Source organism: Biomphalaria glabrata, chromosome 13, assembly GCF_947242115.1.
Source record: "Biomphalaria glabrata chromosome 13, xgBioGlab47.1, whole genome shotgun sequence".
NCBI lineage: Eukaryota > Metazoa > Mollusca > Gastropoda > Planorbidae > Biomphalaria > Biomphalaria glabrata.
In genome coordinates, this window is record NC_074723.1 from 15,123,842 (window position 1) to 15,144,290 (window position 20,449).

A 20,449-nucleotide genomic window follows, 5' to 3' on the forward strand; every position below is an offset into this window, starting at 1 on the left:
AAAACCAAGCAGAACAACGGGGAATGGCGGTGCGCAAGGTTCATACCCGGGACCATCAAGAAGGCAGTTTGGTGCACAAATCAGGCAATTATCCATTTTTACATATATATAAATCTAGTTTTGCTATATTAAAAAAGCTGTGAACTTAAAAACCATTGAATAGTTCAAACAAAGAACCATAACTACGGATGAAAACGTTTGTCACTAAAGGGAGATCTTATTGTTTATTTTAAATGTTTCCAATTGAAGACTCTTACATCCTAGCCTTATTACAAGGTCTTCGGGGCTCGCAAAGACATTCCTTCAGGGAACAGTACCAGAAAAAAAGAAGAAAAGGCAGACAGAGAAAGCGATGAGAGGATAACATAAACTAAGAGAGGGTCTGATGTTGAGATGTTCTATATAAGGTAAAAGACTGAGAAATGGACCTTATTACCAATCGTAAACAGACAACATTTAGCTACGTGATAATATTGATAAAACAATGAAAAAAACGTATCACGTGACAGCCTTTATGGATTACCTAATGTATATAGAAGAGATAGAGAATCACGTGGCTAAATGTTGTTTGTTTACGATTGGTGAATGAGGTCCATTGAGAAACACGGTCGAAAAAATCTTGCGTGGTTCCCAAACGGTCCAGCAGACTATGATAGGTGACGGTGAAGCAGAAAGCCGACCGCAGGACGGCAGTCCAGAGCGTATAATAAAAGACCACGCCGTTTAAACTTCATATAAGAATAAACTAATCAATTCATTGTATACTGTACTTACAGTTTTTTAGTGAAAATATTGGTCGGATCTAAACTTATATCAAATGTCTATTTAACACTATGTCAATTAATTTTTAAACTAGATTACACTTGGGACATTTGACCAATTGTATTTCATTTTGTCCGGATTTAAGCAAGTGGAAGCCCCGGGGAAGGATTTTTGTAGTGTCTTGACGTCTTCGAAAGCTTAAATAAAAATCATATACTAGTCATAAAATTTATATATAAAAACATATTTTAGAAGAAAGAAATAGGGTACTAACAAATTTAATCTCATTTTCTTTTTTTTTCTTTAAAGAAAATATGTGTTATGCATAGTTTCATTTTCAAAAATGTATACTTTTGAGTTTGTAGAGGGTAGGGCCCCGGGATGACACACTGCCGTAAATCCGGAGCTGTATTTAGATATTACAATCACGCTACAAGAGGACAATTCTTAACCATAACAGATGCTAACCGAAAGTTTTTAAGTTATGTATGTAAAAATGCATTTAAAAAAGTGAATATTGTAGAAATTTTAAAAAGCAAAAGTTTCTCAACCATCGAAATTCGGATTGCTCTTTTTTTTTTAATCTCTGAGGGCGCGGTGGCTGAGTTAAAGGTGTAGACTGGGATTTTGTATTTCGAGATTCAACGGTGTTCAGAGTCCACCCAACTGTAATGGGTACCTGACTTAGTTGGGGAAAGTAAAGGCGGTGACCCTGCAGGTTAACCGTAAGCCAAAGAAAGAAATGACATTAACAACCTCTGCCCTATAGATCGCAGGGTCTGAAATTGTAACTTTACTTTTTCTTTACTTTATCTCTAGTGTGTGGGTGTGAGCCCTTATCTTTTGGAGGCCCAGAGGAGTAGCCCCCCTGCCCTACCTTAAATACGGCCCTAGGTATACTCTAATCTCTAGGAAGCTCTATGTGGATTTGATGTAGTCCTGCAATTAGAGAGTACAAAGTCATGATAAGATTCTAGTCACAGAAATTAGGAGAATAATTTCAGACACTGCTAGTTGCAATAACACGTAGACCGATTTAAATAAATTACCGCCCCGCCGCCAGGGGAGATATACTTGTTTAATTGAGCTTCGTACAAATAGAAGGTTTATTTGTGTTTTTATTTGGCTTAATCTATCTATCTATCTATCTATCTATCTATCTATCTATCTATCTGTCTATCTATCTATCTATCTATCTATCTATCTATCTATCTATCTATCTATCTATCTATCTATCTGTCTGTCTGTCTGTCTGTCTGTCTATCTGTCTGTATGTCTGTTTATCTATCTCTCAATCAATCAATCAATCGATCAATCAATCTATCTATCTATCTATCTATCTATCTATCTATCTATCTATCTATCTATCTATCTATCTATCTATCTATCTATCTATCTATCTATCTATCTATCTATTCATCTGTTTGCGAATCTTGGATACTAACTATAAAACTAGAGAAGAGGATCCTAGCAATGGAATTGATATGCTAAAGAAGGGTCCTAGCAATGGAACTGAGATGCTAAAGAAGGGTCCTAGCAATTGAACTGAGATGCTAAAGAAGGGTCCTAGCAATGGAACTGAGATGCTAAAGAAGGGTCCTAGCAATGGAACTGAGATGCTAAAGAAGGGTCCTAGCAATGGAACTGAGATGCTAAAGAAGGGTCCTAGTAATGGAACTGAGATGCTAAAGAAGGATCCTAGCAATGGAATTGATATGCTAAAGAAGGATCCTAGCAATGGAACTGAGATGCTAAAGAAGAGTCCTAGCAATTGAACTGAGATGCTAAAGAAGGGTCCTAGCAATGGAACTGAGATGCTAAAGAAGGATCCTAGCAATGGAACTGAGATGGTAAAGAAGGATCCTAGCAATTGAACTGAGATGGTAAAGAAGGGTCCTAGCAATGGAACTGAGATGGTAAAGAAGGGTCCTAGCAATGGAACTGAGATGGTAAAGAAGGGTCCTAGCAATGGAACTGAGATGGTAAAGAAGGGTCCTAGCAATCGAACTGAGTTGCTAAAGAAGGGTCCTAGCAATGGAACTGAGTTGCTAAAGAAGGGTCCTAACAATGGAACTGAGATGGTAAAGAAGGGTCCTAACAATTGAACTGAGATGGTAAAGAAGGGTCCTAACAATGGAACTGAGATGGTAAAGAAGGGTCCTAACAATTGAACTGAGATGGTAAAGAAGGGTCCTAACAATTGAACTGAGATGGTAAAGAAGGGTCCTAGCAATCGAACTGAGTTGCTAAAGAAGGGTCCTAACAATGGAACTGAGATGGTAAAAGTAAAAATACTTGTTTAAAAAAGCTTACGAAAGGAAAAGATCTGCACATTTACTGACATATCTCAATACTGTAAGATTTATTTTTCCTTTATATATCAAACAACTTAAATTTATTAGCACTAATTAATTGGGAAATTTTTTTTTGTTAGTGTTTTTATTTCTGTCGTTAAGGACAATGAAAAACTGTGCAAAGATTCAACTTGATCTAAGGGAGAGAAATGATTTGAACCAAACAGACAGACGGAGTGAGCTTTGTAAAAAGAGATTGACTATCAATTAAAAAAAATAATTTCAAACTTGTGACAACAAAAAATAGAACTCTATTGTTACAATAATACAAAACTTGTCTTCGAGTAAAAAGAGTAAGAGGAGTTCAGCATTTCACTTAGCTACGTAGTCCTAACTGTGACCTACATATTTTGTTACACTCAACGCAGACCAAACCGTTGTCAGCTGGAAGTGACCGATTAACTCTTTATCTCCGTAATTATTTTCCCCGTTCTGACAGAATTGTTCATTTTTCACATTTGTACTTTCTACCCTATTATGATTAAACTTCAATAACATTTTTGTTTGTAATCAGAAAACGTTACTTTTGGTATAGAAGCATTGGAGATTGCTTGCTCTTTTTATAGAACACAAGTACACGTTTATAAACCAAAAATAAATTTCATTTAATGGGGTCAAATCAACGACGGTATCGTTAATTAGGAGAGAAAGAGTTAAAGCTCTCTTGTAATAATAACCCAACACTATTCGACCCAAAAGTAATTCATATTAAATCATTTATTACTATCAAAATTTATTATTATAATAACTTATGTTTAGAATTGCTACTTTTTTTTTTTACAAAACGTATATAAACTCACGCTGTCTGGTAAAAAGTTTGAACACGTTATTTCTCCCACATCCATTCTTGGATCAAGTTCAAACAATACATGAAACAACAAAAGTTAACTAATCAATCAACTAATTATTGATTATTAATTATTCTCTTTGATACCATAAAGGGAGATTAATCCTTCAGTATTCACAGATGATATGGCTAAATATGTCGGGTTTTGTATCATTTACTAATTGTACACGTTATTTCTTACACATCCATTTTCGGATCAATTTGAAACTTTAAATTATTGCACCTAAGAAAACATGAATAAATACAAAATTTAACAATTAGTAAATTAATTATTGGCAATCAATTATTTTGTTTGATATCGAAAAAGTGAAATAATGTCTACATTCTTGTGTGATATACTTGTAGGTGCGGAGTTCTTTCCCATAAATAAGCTTTGTTTTTTTAAATGATTTTAAATATATTTTTCTTATTAAAAATTTAAAGTAGATTATTAAGCAAATGGTTTCATTATATTGTACGAAGACCAATGCTCTTGCAAAGATCGCCCATCTTTTAAACAACATGGACTATCAGTGCTGGACTTACCTATAGGTAATACAACCAGTATCCTAGGGCCCCCAATATTTTTAAAGAAAGATCAAAGAAAATAATTACTTGATTTTGTAAATTGGTGTGGTTTGGTTTATAATGTGCCCCATATTTCGAATAGCTTAGGGCCTTAATTCGAATTGCTTAGGGCCTTATATTTGAATAGCTTAGGGCCTTATATTCGAATAGCTTAGGGCCTTATATTTGAATAGCTTAGGGCCTTACATTCGAATTGCTTAGGGCCTTATGTTCAAATAGCTTAGGGTCTTATCAAGTCTAATTCTGGTACATGGACGATAGAAAATTTACCTCATAATTAGACCATGGCTAAGTTGAAACGTCTGTCGCAATGTATCCCATTGAGATAAAGTGGAGGCTGTCTGGCTCAATGCTAATATCATTGACAGTACGAGAGTTTCGGTGGCCAAGACAGTATGTCAACATGTTGGTATTTTTTTTTTAGGTTGAATCCAAATAATTATGTTAATTGAAATGTCAAAGTGCAAAGACATGGTTAAGTTGTGAAATAATCAACTCAATTCTGTTTGTACGATAAGTTGAATGAATTGAAAATAAAAGTTAACGCTATATTTATTTTGAAGTACAAAAATGGGAGATGACTACATTGAGAAAGGTAAGCAATAATTTTATAAACTTTAGGATTATTTTTATCTAAATTTCTTTGCGTAACGTTTACAGAATAAATCTTTCACGAATTAGATAAATATAATATTTTATAATATACACTATATAATATTTATATTTTAAAATTAATAACTAAATAAACATAAATGCGTTAAGATTAAAATCTTAACGAGCTTCTACAAATTTCAACATGTTGAAGGATAATGAGCTTTTTGTTATTGCAAAAGTTCTAAGAGTTAAGAATAAGCCATATAGATGGCTTATATGTTAGCTCTATATTGCAAGAGGAGGATTTATCAATTTATAACATTATTGAAATACCATACATAAGAGGCTGTTTCTTTTTATTAAAGTAACTAATTAACTAGCTTCTTACAAAGATGTTTGCTCTTTTAAGTTACCATTTGTAACCTTTAGTAGAATGTAACTAATAATGACACTAGTTCCCGATTGAATAACCTACCCAGTGTGCAGTCGATTATTCCGGGCTCACAAAGGTTTCACCATTTGTAAGCTTCCATCCACTAAGGCTCCGTTGAATTAATCCGTTATAATACGTCTGGCAGTGTTCTGTAGGGTTTGACTGTCTCCGTACAGGGCAAGACCCCGCATGCACCAGGTTCATCAGTTCCAAGACTAGGAGTATCTTCGGTTGTGCTTCTGAGCAGCGTGCAGTCCGTGTGTCGACATCTGGGATCATGGCTCTCCCGTATCCTATCAGACAGTGTCCCGTGCGAAACCTGATCCTTTTTTTCTGTTAAGAATTAGGTCGTTCTCTATTTTTATAAGTACTTCAGGCTTGAGTTCAAACACAGACTTAAGCAACTTCTTTTTTCAAATCGCTTTCCTTGAGGCAGCACGGCAACCTTCTACCAGATACCCCCTCCTCCCGTACTGGGCTACAAATGGTATTAGCGGTTGGACCAAAGCGCCATGTGAATGCTTTAAGCATGGAAATTGCGCTAAGGAAAAAAAATTTCCAATCACACAAAGTTATTATTGTAAGTCTAGATCTATTAAAAATTAATTACATGAATGATTCAAATTAACGGATGCAATTTCACTTTAAAAAGTATTTTTTTTATTTAATCTAATTTTTAGCGGCCCCCGAAAGGAGAAAAGACGCTAATAGTTTTGTGTGGAATGTCTGTCCGTCCGTCCGTCCCGTTTAGATCTCGTAAACTAGAAAAGATAGTGAAAATCCGACATCATAATATTTTAGACCATTCAAAGTTCTGATGCAACGGCTACTTTTAACTTTTTTGAAAGCGAAAAATCTCATTTCTTAAATCACATATGCAAGCGTTTTTTTCATAAAAATACACCAATTTTACAACTACTGGTATTCATTATCAATAGGCTCTACAGTAGGCACAACATGCAATCTGCGTATTGTAAACAAATTTTTGCAAATTGTTTTAGATTTTTTGTCAAAATTTTTTTTTACATTTGTATTGCAAAGTTAAGTAAGTTCTGTCATACTTACTACTACATTTACACACACAAAATGTTTTCTTTTTTTTAAAGAGAAAAAATCTATTTAGTAAGCACTTAAGTTATAATTTAAAACAACAATTAATAAGTAGTTTTTCATATTATCGCGTAAACTGCAAGGCTGCACTGCGAAAGTAAAACACTTAACTAAAGGAAATTTTTGTTTACGGAATTGTTTTTTTCTTGAGGATTTGAATAAGAAATTGACCCTTTACAAAACAATTAGATCAATTAGATATTCATTATAAGACATCAGTTAGGCCAGGTTCACATCTAACTTCACATTCACTTTCACCTATCATTTGGTCTGCTGGACCGCTTGGGCACCACACAAGATCTGTCAGCCTTCTTTCTCCATTTTTTTCTGTCATTTGTCTTTGATAGAATTTCATTCGGATGTTCTTTCTAAAAATATTGAAACCTGTCTTTTTACCTGCCTGGGTGGACCACTTCGGGGGCCGATTTTGATTTTGTGTTTCCACACTAACTGTCTTTATAACCTTGCTTTTTTGTTTTTAAAATGCTCAGCTTTGGAGTAGAGCTAAGACAATCTTTCTTTCTAAAATTGATTAGACTTCAGCGCATACATTGGTTTGTCACATATTGGTGTACCTCAAAGACAATATCATAAAAGGGGCTTCAAATATCATCTGATTATTTTGTGTGTATGCATATATCTTGAATTCGTATCATTAGATAAAACATAGATATTTTATATATATATATATATATATATATTGTTACGATTCTCTCCTAATCAGGCCTTCTGTAAACACTGCTATACACACAACAACACATCAACACATCAAGAACCTGACAAAAAGAGCTCCACAATTATCAGGTACTTTAATAATGGTCAAATAAAACAGTCAATATGTCACAATTGGCAACACAATCAACTACTACAACGTTACACTGTATATCACCGTACTAAACTCTACTGTCTCTTCCTGGACTCGTACGTCTAACTCGAGGACACTACCAGGACCGACTTCATGGCCGACTAACAGTCCCGGTCTCCTCTGTGTCCTCTTTTGAACTGCTCTTTCTTACACACTCTGTCTCTGGTCCTCTCATGCTTTCGATCACATGACCATAACATTGGTCATATTTGCGTGTAATCGTAGTACTGTCCCTTGTCCATCGCCTGAGTTCACGTGTGTCAGCTGAACCTACAGTTAACCCTTTCGCGCCGCCAATAGGGTCATAACAATATATATATTTTGCATTGTTTCTTTAGTATACATCATTACCTTCAGTGTTTTTTCTCTCTGCTGACAGCACCTCTGTTCTTCTCGCAAAGAATCATCTTGGCCTTGCTGTCCTTCGTCGGGACTTTGCTTGTGTACGTCACGAGGGTCAATATCTCCGTGGCAATTATATGCATGGTGCGTAACCCACAAACCAACGCAACAACAGCATGGAACTCTTCGGGTGTCAACGGCACCCTGAACGTGACGCTGGGAGCTGGTGTCTGTGGGGACATGGGTGTTTCAGCAGTCGACAAGGACACCAACGATGTGAGTTTGCTTAGCCATCGTTCACTGTCAAACACAGCTAGGTCCTAGAAGTAGTTACAATGTTACAGAGGATTCCTTTGTTACTAAGCCAAAGACATTGCAATTGTTTATATAAGTCAAGTACTCACGAATCGAGGCCGAAAATATTGCAGATGTTTTTAGTTGGATCCATTAGCGATATTATCCCTATGTAACAGGGCTACAACCTTGTTTGCCAAGATATATTAGTGAATGTCATTTGTATGAAACTAAAGCTTAGTTTAATAGAAATAGAATCCAGATAGCAATTAAAAATTTTTTAGATCAATATATATCACTCCGTGATTTTGTGTATCTGTGTTTACATTTAGATCTTCCATTTGTTTTCTTGTATTCGTTTTCATCTCTTTTATTTTTTACCTTTTTATTCCACTCTCCCTTTGTACTCTTTTTGTATCTTTCTCTCTCTCTCTCTCATTGTATCTATCTTTCCCTCTCTCTTTCCCTCTCTCTCATTCTATCTCTCTTTCCCTCTTTCTTTCTCTCTCTCATTCTATCTCTCTTTCCCTCTCTCTCTTTAAACCTTATTCGTGCATTTATCTCTCCCTAAGGCCTACTTATTGTTTCTTTCGTTTGCTTGTTATAACGAATGTTATTCAATTCGCACAGAGGGCGGAGTTTGACTGGGACAAGCTGACTAGATCAGAGCTACTCTCCATGTACTTCTATGGATATATCTTCACACAAATACCAAGTACGTAGACATTGGGTTCTAGCTGCTTAAACTGCAGCTTGTTCTCATCGTTAAACTATTCCGTATAAAACTATAACATCACACTCTTGTTTACCTTTCTTATTAGAGCAAATTAGTTTTGCTAACAGTTACACTATTATACTTTTACTCAAGCGAAATACTTCTTTAAAAACAAAGTTTGTCTAAGGGAAATAACCGCTAAATCATTAATATGTCTCTCAAGGTCTAACTCTTTTTTCTATATAAACAAAATTAATTAATAACCACTAATTGATTACCTCATTAGTTGTTTTTTTTTAATTGATTCGTCATGTCATCGACTATGAATAACTAATTGTGCAAAGTCTCAACTTGATCCGAGAATAGGAAGTGGGAGAAAAAAAAAAGGTACAAAATTTGTACCAAACAGACAATGTGGTAAAATTTGTAAAAAATTATCCTTATTAGGGTTAGGGCTAGGGTTTATTTAATGAGCATAAAATATTGTAATTTGTCAATAAAATATGTTTTAAATTTCCTTTATTGCTTTGTTCTATTTCAAATCCTCATTTTTTTTCCAGGATAAAAGGACATTTTTTTAAAAAGTGCATTTGTATTGCTTATTTCATGCTCAATACGCTATGGTCGAATCTCTTTCATGGACCAATCGGGAAAGGGGTATTTGTGAGAATGTTTATGTGCTGCCTTTAGGAGCTCAGCACAACTCAGCTCAAGTCGGGTTTCAAACTCAAGACTCCTTAATAGATAGCCAAGCGGTTCCTGCCTATCAGTCACCCATTCCAATATCATCTGTACTATAAAATAACTGGATCTGAACACTACACTATATTTATCTATACTGTTGTTGCTCGGTCCTTGGTACGTAGCTCCAAACAGCTAGCACAAATATACCAATGGAAACATGATATTTGTAAATATACAACTTTAAATAAACTTTAACAAAAAAATCTGATTACATAAATCTTAATGTAACTTTTGAATTCTGAGAATTACTCTACTAGACCATCTCGTGGTTTCAGCAGAAAATCTAGAGTTTACACAACCGAAACAATACGCTCCATCTTTCTTCATTGTTACATCATAAACACACACATACACTCCATGACAAATAAGTATATGTAGACCAATATCTTTACACATATTATTATTTCATATCGCGACTTGACCGCAGGTGGCTGGTTGGCGTCCAGGTACGGAGGCAAGAGAGTCTGGGAGGTCAACATGTTCATTTGTGCTCTCTGCACCATACTCACTCCAGTGTGTGCCAGGACTCACATCTACATGGCCTACGCTGCCAGATTTATACTAGGCGTTGCCGCTGTAAGTGCATACTAAGTAACTATTACATTAAGTGGACCAGGTTTTGATTTACCTACTATGTTTTTATATTTTATGAAATTTAATAATTCACTCGCATATAAGCTTTATCTCCCCTAATGGATATCAATGCGACGAAATGACAAAGACATTCTTTTGGAAATAATTAAGATATCGATATAGATCTATGTATAATTGATTGTTTAAAATATGTGTTTTTATAAAGCTTATATAAACTCTGTTTATCTGTATAATTTTGTACACGTTATTTCTCCCACACAATATCCCGGATTGGGTTGAAACTTTACACAATTATTAGAAATCATGAATCATTAAGAAAAAAAGTAACCAATTAAATTGAATTAATCAATTTCTTATTGATAATTAATTATTTTGCTTGGTATCGTAAAAGAGAAATAAATGTTAGTTATTGATAGATGAAGCTATACATGTGGAGTTATTCCCCCTTTTAACGTTTTGTTTACGTTTTTGTCCCACTTTCCGTTCTCGGTTCAAGTTAAAATTGTTCATAATTATTCATTTTCACTTATCTGGAAGTAAGTTTCTGCTTTGTGAACGCTTTTCGAGTCCCAATCTTAACTGAAAACTCCTAATGTACACCGAGCTCGGGCCATTACTCCTTTGTCAGTTAGCTCATTGGTCTGAGTCAATCAGCCAGACATCTGTATAGCTTTATAATAGTTATGCTAATTAACCATTTAAGTAGATGTAAGTACAAATTCCACAAAAATAGCTAGACGTTAATACATTCTAAAACACAACATATTAGGTGGTGGGCACCTTATTCACCTTCAAACTAGATATCTAGCAGATATAATCAACAGATGCTATTATTAAGTCGACTTTTTCAAATACTTTGAATTGAAATTAAATTAAGGTTACAAAGTCTGAGTCCCTTTCAACGTATTTTAAACACATTTAGTCCAAACAATTATTATTGACAAGTTATACCAGTTAGAGTAGTTATATTTTCACTGAAACCAAGATATCTCCTAAGACTTGACTAGCACAAATTTTCTTTTCTTCAAAGTAATAATGGTCAATCTCAATACGAGATCAAAAGTACTTAAAATATTTGATTATGATTGCGTTACGTAATTTTAACTCAAGAACCGAGTCTTCTATTTGATGCATGTTTGTATCATATTTATGAATGTATCAACATTTTTTTTCTTTTCCATTTCATAAAGGGAGTAACATTCCCCTGTGTCCACGCCATGCTGGGCAAATGGGCGCCACGCTATGAGAGAAGCATGCTCACATCGTTTGTGTTTGCAGGTCTCTGTTCCCTTTAAATTTGGACATACAAAGTAACTGAATGTTGTTCTTACACTGTTAGTCTGTCACTAGAAGGCGTTTCATCAAGTTTATCAAATAGTGTTATGGTTTCAAGTACATATACAAGCATGTTTTTTTAGTATTTCTATTTGTTTACAGAACATTAACGAACAAAAGAACACTCATAATGGAAGTCCACATTTTAAATCAGGCGATTACATCATTTCTTATATGTCTTTTTTCTTACACTTCAATTGAAAAGCTTACAAAGTCTATCTCTCGTTTTCAATACTAACCACATACAAAGTTAAATCAAACCATTTGATTTTCTTTCGGTCTTACACCTAAAATATTAAATTACAAGTTGGGTGTGCTACAAGATACATAACAAACGTTATGTAGAAAACTTAGCTTCTAAATACATGTGTATATATATATATATATTATATATACAAGCAAAATGGAGTCTATATCTACTAATTCACATAATCAGACGTCAAGTAATGAAATTCAAAAATTTCTGTTTAAAACAGCAAGTCCTAAAAGATCATTTGCCTATAAAGATTATTCAACAGAGGAACGCGCATTAGCTTAACGGAGTTTCAATCAATAGAAAAACCTCCCTTCCCCCCCCCCCCTTTTGCCAGGAAGTTTTCAATTTCACAAGACAAATGATAGGTCTAAGTAATACTTGACACTTTTGGAAAAACGGATGGTGATTGGTTAAGTTGGAAGTTGGAATGTACATTTTCCGTGGTAGACAGCTCTGATTTTAGTCATTGTTAGATAATTGTTTCTATAGTTTTTTAGTAATTCTAAATATATACTGTCTCTAGTCTGCTTGGCACTACTAAATCTACTTTGACTAAAAGTTACAAAGTAATTTACTCTTTCTTTCTTCTCTCAGGACCGCTGATTGGTAATATTGCAACATTTTCAATATCTGGACTTCTTTGTCAGTATGGATTTGACAACGGCTGGGGATCAATTTTTTATTTGTCAGGTAAAACATTTTTTTTTACTGGGAGGGGGGGATTTTTACACAATTTTTCGATCAATTGAGAATGGTAACGAATAATATTATTTCATAATGTTAAAGTTTCTTCCTACAAGTTTAAAACAAAATATTTATTATTATTCTTGTACATATATATTCGGTGACCAGACCACACTACAAACAGCGATGTTCTTGCGAACGCTGGTATAAACAGTATAGAGGGACTCCTTATGGTTTTACAGTTACGCATGGCAGGGCACGTATACTGTGTGGGGGACGAACATATACCAAAAGCAGTCCTTTTGGGTGAGCTTAAAGGTTGTCGACGTAACAGAGGCGCCCCACGGAAACGCTTTAAAGATCAGTTTAGGAGCTAACTTGCTTGAACTGACATAGAAGAGAGCACCTGGCTACAGGCGGCTACGGAACGAGATAACTGGAGATCACTTAAGAAAGCCGCGGGACAGACGTAGATGGTGCAAAGAAAATCTGGATGTGGCAGAGTATGTAGGTCACAGCTGGGGCTGCGTAGCCATGGGAAATATTGCATTCCTCATTAAGCTTCAACAGTAGCCTATACAATTTGAGAACGAGCTAAAGTAACAGTAGACCTAATTAAGCGGAAAAAAAGCATAGATACAAATGTTAATCTTTTAAGTGAGGGTGTGGCTGATTGGCATAGAGATTGGCTTCCAAACCTGAGGTTTCGGGTTCGGATCCTGGGTTTTTTATGGCTCCTCTGATTCCACCTAATAGGGAAAAGCTGGTTGAAAATGTGGTTGGTCTTTGTGCTGACCACATGACACCGTCGTTAACCTCGGGCCACAGAAACAGATGTTTGAAAGGTGAACATAATCATATTTTAAAATAATGAAACCTTCAGTTTTTGTTTTCAAAATGAGCTCTGTTTTCATTGAAAACAAATCCTTAATTCTTTCAAAAAAATCTCTTCATTGCTTTAAGTATATGGGTTACAAAAATATAAAGAACACGAATACTTAGATTAAAATACATTTTAGCATATTGGACTAGATGATAAGGGACAAGTAATTTCTTCTCACCTTGCTTTTAATTTGCAGGTATTTTTAACTTTCTTTGGGTGATTGTTTGGCATTTCACAACCGCAGACTCTCCTGCTCGACATAAGTGGATAACAGAGAGAGAAAAACTTTATATTGAAGCATCTATTGGTAAAGGTTCTATAGCCAAGGTAAGTAATAAGTACTATCTTGAAGCCTGACTGGCTGCTCGTGTAGTATGCGCTCTGGACTATCGTTTTATGGTCTCACTGGTCACAGGTTCGCACCCTGCCTGCGGCAAACCCCCCCCCACTCCCCCCCCCCCCCCCCCCCCCGCCTTCATGTGGGAGGTTTGGTCTTACAAATAAGAATAAATCTGAAGGAACATCCGGACCATATAAAACGAAACAAAACTATTCAATAGCAAACGTAGTGTTAAGTAAATAGATGAATAGTGCAGAAACTATGTTTGAAGTGGACAAAATTGACCTCTATTCTAGGTTCGTTATGTTCCTTGGCTTAAAATGTTTACGTCTGGCCCGCTGTGGGCAGCCATCACGGCCCACCTGTGTAACAACTACGTCCACTACACCCTGTTGACGTCACTGCCAACTTTTATGAAGGAGAGTTTGAATTTTGACATCAAACAGGTGAGTTATCGTATACAGTTGATTCCGGTCAATCGGACCACTTCTAGACACGACCATTTTGGTCCTACTATACGTCTGGTCTGATTAAACGAATATTTCTATAACACAAAAAAGTTTCGATACAGTCTTAAAGCTTTCTTCCGTCCAATTATGCGGCTGTTTCGATTAGGCTGTAGTCCAATAAATAGGATTTGACTGTAGTTTATTTATCATTTAGCTAGCTAATTATATAATCGCGTGAGCTTGTTATAGGGCTCATATAAAACTATCATATCATTTAGTTAACTTATATAGTTAGCTTAATGTTCTGTTACATACAGTTGGTTAGAAATCTGATTTAAAAATGAAACATTGTATTCTGCGTCGCTGAAAATTGTAATTTTGTGGTACAGTGTTTAGCTGTCAAAATAAAAGATTTTCACTCCAATAACAGAGTTTATGTAGTAAGTTTATTTTTGGGAAGGGTGTTGACACCATTAGATTATCTCACCAAGAGACACTAACCTACAATTTTATTTTCGTTCACAGAATGGGTTTCTTTCATCACTGCCATACCTGTGTCAGTTTCTAGCCTCCATAGGTGTGGGCTACGTCGCCGACACTGTCAGGGAAAGAAAGATGATGTCCACGAGGATGGTCAGGCGGTCATTTCAAAGTGTTTGTAAGTTTAGTTCGACTGATATTGTACGAGATACAGGTTCTGCATTTGATAACATTCCATGCTCTAATAGCAATAAGAAGAAGGAGCATTTGTACAAATTTGTCCTAGCATATTGAAAGAAGAATTAGAATTATTAGATTTTGTTTTTGTATTAGAGATTATGGTTCTTCTTGTTGTTAATTATTATCACAACTTTGTAAATGTAATATTTGAGACCATTTTTTTTTACTTTAGCTTTTATAGGAACTGCCATATGTATAGCTAGTGTTGGACAAATCAGCTGTGAACAGCGCTACATAGCAGTATTTTTGCTTTGTCTCTGCACCATATTCATGAGCTTCAACAGAGCTGGCTATATAGTCAATCACCTTGACCTTGCACCCAGGTAGTTACCAGTGCATTTTTATATAACATTTGCCAATGCAGGAATTTTAACTATATGTTTATGTAGAAATGCTTAAGAATAATTATATGCAGTGATACAATGACAACTACTGGTGTAAACATTTGTCTCAATTTTCCTTAGCGAAGTCAATGACCAAATAGGCGGACTCACATGTTTACATGTTACCACCAGCCATCAAGAAGGACCTTATAAATCCATTAGGGAATCTGACCGCTCTTAGCATTCCTTTTGACCGCTAGGGATGATTTTTTCTTACAAACAGGACGTGGACAGGGAGCTCTCCACCCCAAGCTCTCCACCCCAAGCTCTCCACCCCAAGCTCTCCACCCAAGCCCTCCACCCCAAGCTCTCCACCCCAAGCTCTCCCCCCCAAGCTCTCCCCCCCCCCAAGCTCTTCACCGCAAGCTTCCCCCCCCCCCCCAAGCTCTCCACCCCAAGCTCTCCACCCCAAGCTCTCCCCCCCCCAAGCTCTCCACCCCAAGCTCTCCACCCCAAGCTCCCCACCCCAAGCTCTCCACCCCAAGCTCTCCCCCCAAGCTCTCCACCCCAAGTCCTGTTTGAAAGTTCCACAATGGCAGCTTCCATTACTACTATTGGGTTGTGCCATATAGGAAGCGCATGGCTTCCGTTCCTCGAACACGTTTGCTATCAGCGGCCTTAATGCCACAGTATACTTGTAATATCCAGATCTATTTGTTTTAGAATCTTACTCGTTTCCACCGAGTTGTCAAGAGACTCAAGTTAAAACAATGATAAGCGATGCTCAATGTGGCTAACTCTGTAGGTTTCTCTCTTCCCTAATCGCCAAATTATGGGTAATGAAAATGGGTTAAAAACTAGACATTTAAAGCAGAAAGTGGACTTCACGGTTTATTTGATTAATTAATTTTCAAAAATTGATTAGGACTTGAAATAAGGTTACAAAGACAGTTTGTGTGGAAACACAAACTCAAAATCGGCCCCCGAAGTTATCCACCCAAGCTGGTAAAAATGCAGGTTTCAATATTTTTACAATATATCAGAATGAAATTCTATCAAAGGCAAATGACAGAGAAGAATGGAGAAAGAAGGTTGACAGATCTTGTGTGGTGCCCCAGCAGACCAAATGATAGGTGAAAGTGAATGTGAAGTTAGATATGAACCTGGCCTACCTGATTTCTTATAATGAATATCTAATTGATCTTATTGTTTTGTAAAGGTTCAATCTCTAACTCCTCAAGAAAAAAACATTTCCGTAAAAAATAATGTAATGTGTTTGCAATTATTATATAGTTCTTTAGTTCACGCAATAATATGAAAAACTACTTATTAATTGTTGTTTTAAATTGTCTAACTTTTATGCATACTGAATAGATTTTTTCTCTTTAAAAAATAGTAAACATTTTTTGTGTGTAAATGTTGTAGTTAGTATAACAGAACTTACTTAAGAATACAATGTAAAAAAAAAACATTTTAACAAAAAATCTAAAACCGTTTGCATAAATGTGTTTAAAATATAGTTTATTATTATCTCCCCCACTAAAGAGCCTCCCGTTTTTGTTTACTATTAATAGTGAATAGTTGTAAAAAGTGGTGTATTTTTATGAAAAAAACTGCTTGCATATGTGATTTAAAAAATGAGATTTTTCGCTTTCAGAAAAGAAAAAAAGTAGCCGTTGCATCAGAACTTTGAATGGTCTAAAATATTATGATATCAGATTATCACTATTTTTTCTAGTTTTTGAGATCTAAACGGGACGGACGGACGTACGGACAGACAGACCTTTCCACTCAAAACTAATAGCGTCTTTTCCCCCTTTCGGGACGCTAAAATTCATGATCATTTTATTAATCTATGTTTACGCCCAAAGACAAAAAAAAAAAAAAAGTAACGTGTGATGTGTCTCACTAGATAGATCATCGAAGAATGATGTCATGTTTAGAGTTAAGGACATTGATCCCATTCTTTTTGCCTGTCTGAGTGGGCGAACGTAATTAATGTTATTTGAACCTGATGGCTTGAAAAATGACAATATCTGGGACTTAGTGGATAACACCCCTTTGGTGTAGAGTTAAATCTGAATGGCCATTAAATGTAGAGATTAAAATGCATAAGACTGTTCACTTGCAAGCAATAAATGCAGCAATGTATCTCCACTCATAGATACGTTTATGTAGCCCTGTGTTTATGCAACCCTGTTTTTATATAGCCTTGTGTTTATGTAATCCTATGCTTATGTAGACATGTGTTTATGTTGCCATGTGTTTAAGTAGCCCTATGTTTATATTGTCATGTTTTTACGTAACCCTGTGTATATGTAGCCTTGTGCTTTTGTAACCATGTGTTTATGTAGCCATGTGTTTATGTAGCCCTGTGTTTATGTAACCATGTTTTTATGTAGCCATGTGATTAAACCCCAAATATAAGTGTTTTAGCTTAAGTATCCTATATTAATGATAGAATTATTTTCACAGCTATGCAGGTATACTGTTTGGTATCACAAACACAGCTGCCACTATACCAGGCATGATTGCACCGATCATCGCTGGAGCACTCACACCTAATGTAGGATTAGATTTGTCTGATATACATAATGTAGTCTTGATCTTGTATCTAGCTTTTGTTAGTTGGTTAGCTCATGCAACTCAATGAGTTAATGCAACTGCAGACTCTAACGATTTTGAGAGACAAAATGTCTTCATGTTTTAAACTCTAAATTACAATCTGTAGTATTAATATTACTATTGGTTTTAACAGTTAGGAGGGAGGGGATCGATGCCACCCGAGGGAGGGGGTGCCACATCCAAGGAGGCGCGAAAAAAAAAATTATTGTAGTTATTTGTATTATATAAATTACATTATTATTAAATATTTTTTATTTATAAGCCTATATTTCTATGTGATGTTCATGGAAAATAGGGGGGGGGCGCTAATAAAGTTTCTTGCCCAGGACGTACGTTTTGCTCACTACGCCTCTGGGTTTTAATCCCGTCGACTAGTTTGACATTGGAAACGAGTATTTCTGCTCGGAATTGTCTATTAAGTCATCAGGTTTTCAACCTACTACTAGTCTTATTCTACATTTACTTTATAGATTTTAATCATTACCTTTCATATCTGCCATAATGTATATCTCTTAAAACAAGCCAAAACAAATTTTGCTATTTCTTTTCAGAAAACTGCAGAAGAATGGAAGATTGTGTTTTACGTCTGCGCGGGAAATGCAGCATTTGGTGCTATCATCTATTTATTACTCGCAGACGGAGAGCTGCAGTCCTGGGCGGTCCCGCCACAGTCAAAAGTGAAGATGGAGGTTTTAGTTGAAAGGGATCGAGATGAAGCGAAAAAAGTTCGGCCAAATAGTCATTCGTCCCAGTAATAGGACATAGCAAAGTGGCAAAAGGGACCAATTACAAAATATGTTTCAGTTCACTGTGAGAAAGACAATGTCACCATAGTGGAAATGTTCGGAAAGAGATTCTTGTGTCGGAACACAGAGCGTAATTATGTAAACAGAGTTTGCAATAAATTATAGGCGTGTAAAATGTGTGTAAGATGTGTGTAAGTTCAAAGTTGTGTGTAACTTTTATGTAAGCTGTTGAACATTATACCTGTAAACCATAAATTATCTTTTGTAATTAAAAATGAACTAGTAATGTATAATAAATATGTTTTAGGTAATTAAAAAAACACGAAATCTAAAAGATGTGCTACAACCATAGACTAGATATATATATACAGGGTACAACAGACCGAATGGATCTGAACGGGAAAGTAATGAGTAAAAGACTGAAATAATATCTTTGGGCATGGAAAAATACAAACCCAGACTAACAACCTGGCAAAAGAGCTCAAACCATGTAATAGTAAATCGTTTTTTTGTTGTTCTAAGTTTATGGCATTCCTCCTGCAACTGAAAGTATGTAAATTTAAACCAAGCAATGTGCATGGTCTTATCTCAGGTCCACCTTGAACAGTTCTAAGCGCTTACAACGCAGCAAACTAATTTAATATTGCAGAATTGTCAAATTCCATTACTAACGCCTTCACATTATTATTTATGTATCCAGTGAACATTATGGTATGGAACACGTTTGTAATGTTTCTAGAAACTATCCATTTCATGTGATTGTCAAAAGAGTTGAGCCGTAGGCTCTTCGAACTCTAGGCGCGCAAGCCTGCTTGAACAAACCGGTCTGAAAGGGGTCCTAATCAATGTCTATGTAAAACATTGCTATTTCCGATATATCTGGCACTCCGGGCGCATGGACTAAAATGCATGACAGAAGGCGGAGCACACCAGGAACCATTGCCACTTTCCTATGTTGTACCAGGCTATCCGTGCAGGACTTGCTATTGCTGTAACGGTCCCTTGAGGAACGGCGCATGGATTATCGACAGGGACGTGGAAGCTCTCTTTCAAGTCCGCACCGTGCAATGGGAAAGCTCTCGCATTCCTTTGGACACTTCCACGGGAATTTTGTTTTGCTATTCATTTAGCCTAATCACTTCCTCAAGTAATCGTTTCCACCCGGGTGCTACGTTGAAGCAGAATAGCGTACCCGGGTACAATCCATTCCTACAAGTTCTATTGATACATGTGCTTCTAAGCAGCCTAGACTGGAGTGAAGATATCGGGAAATTTACTGCTCTAGAGCAAGTTTTTTAAAAATAATACTATCAAATAATAACTTTAAAATATTAAGAATATCCCTTAAAAAAAATTAGTCAGATCGTAATATAGATATATATTTCATGGCTTACAAATGCAATGTGATCAGGTCATTCTAAGTATTTACATCGTATATCGAATGTGCAGTGACCCGGTTCACAACATACCTGTGTTATAAACCCGGATACGAACCACGTATCAGAGTTTATTGTTTGGTAACTCCTGGTTAGTGTTTTTGGTCTCTTGTGCGTCATTAACGCCATAGGTCAAATTTGAAACATATTTTTTTCTCCCGGAAATAAACATTTGCATCAACATATATTTGAAATGGGGGGGGGGGGGGGTCTGTAAGCCTGAAAATGTTGATGAGAGAAAAATTACTAGCAGGTTTCTTACAATCAACCGAATGGTGTAGAGCTCTTTAGAAAGCTTTACTCTCTAGAGACCCAATATCTACCACAGAAACGAATGACAGTTTCATCAAGTTCACCTCTAGAGCAACACAAGCTAATTCTCTGAGTCATTCATCTTTTTGTACCTGAAAGAAATGATTGTTAATGTTATT

General features: G+C 35.9%; 1 protein-coding gene across 3 annotated transcripts in view; it reads left to right on the forward strand.

Annotated features, from left to right (window-relative positions):
- The window catches only part of LOC106066411 (sialin-like), a 23,343-nt gene extending 4,427 nt beyond the window's left edge, over positions 1–18,916 (forward strand). Inside the window, exons 1-13 of one of the 3 annotated variants that reach the window (XM_056007903.1) lie at positions 4,837–5,125; positions 7,392–7,471; positions 7,912–8,150; positions 8,799–8,883; positions 10,055–10,203; positions 11,412–11,499; positions 12,407–12,502; positions 13,576–13,706; positions 14,016–14,165; positions 14,694–14,826; positions 15,061–15,211; positions 17,687–17,777; positions 18,388–18,916. In XM_056007903.1, coding sequence (XP_055863878.1) covers positions 8,016–8,150; positions 8,799–8,883; positions 10,055–10,203; positions 11,412–11,499; positions 12,407–12,502; positions 13,576–13,706; positions 14,016–14,165; positions 14,694–14,826; positions 15,061–15,211; positions 17,687–17,777; positions 18,388–18,591 — 1,413 coding nt within the window. In that variant the 5' untranslated portion in view covers positions 4,837–5,125; positions 7,392–7,471; positions 7,912–8,015 and the 3' untranslated portion in view covers positions 18,592–18,916. Of the gene's footprint in view, positions 1–4,835; positions 5,126–7,391; positions 7,472–7,911; positions 8,151–8,798; positions 8,884–10,054; positions 10,204–11,411; positions 11,500–12,406; positions 12,503–13,575; positions 13,707–14,015; positions 14,166–14,693; positions 14,827–15,060; positions 15,212–17,686; positions 17,778–18,387 lie in introns of those variants that run through there. The other 2 variants (XM_056007901.1, XM_056007904.1) reach the window with 2 other exon arrangements.
- The last annotated feature ends 1,533 nt before the right edge of the window (positions 18,917–20,449 follow it).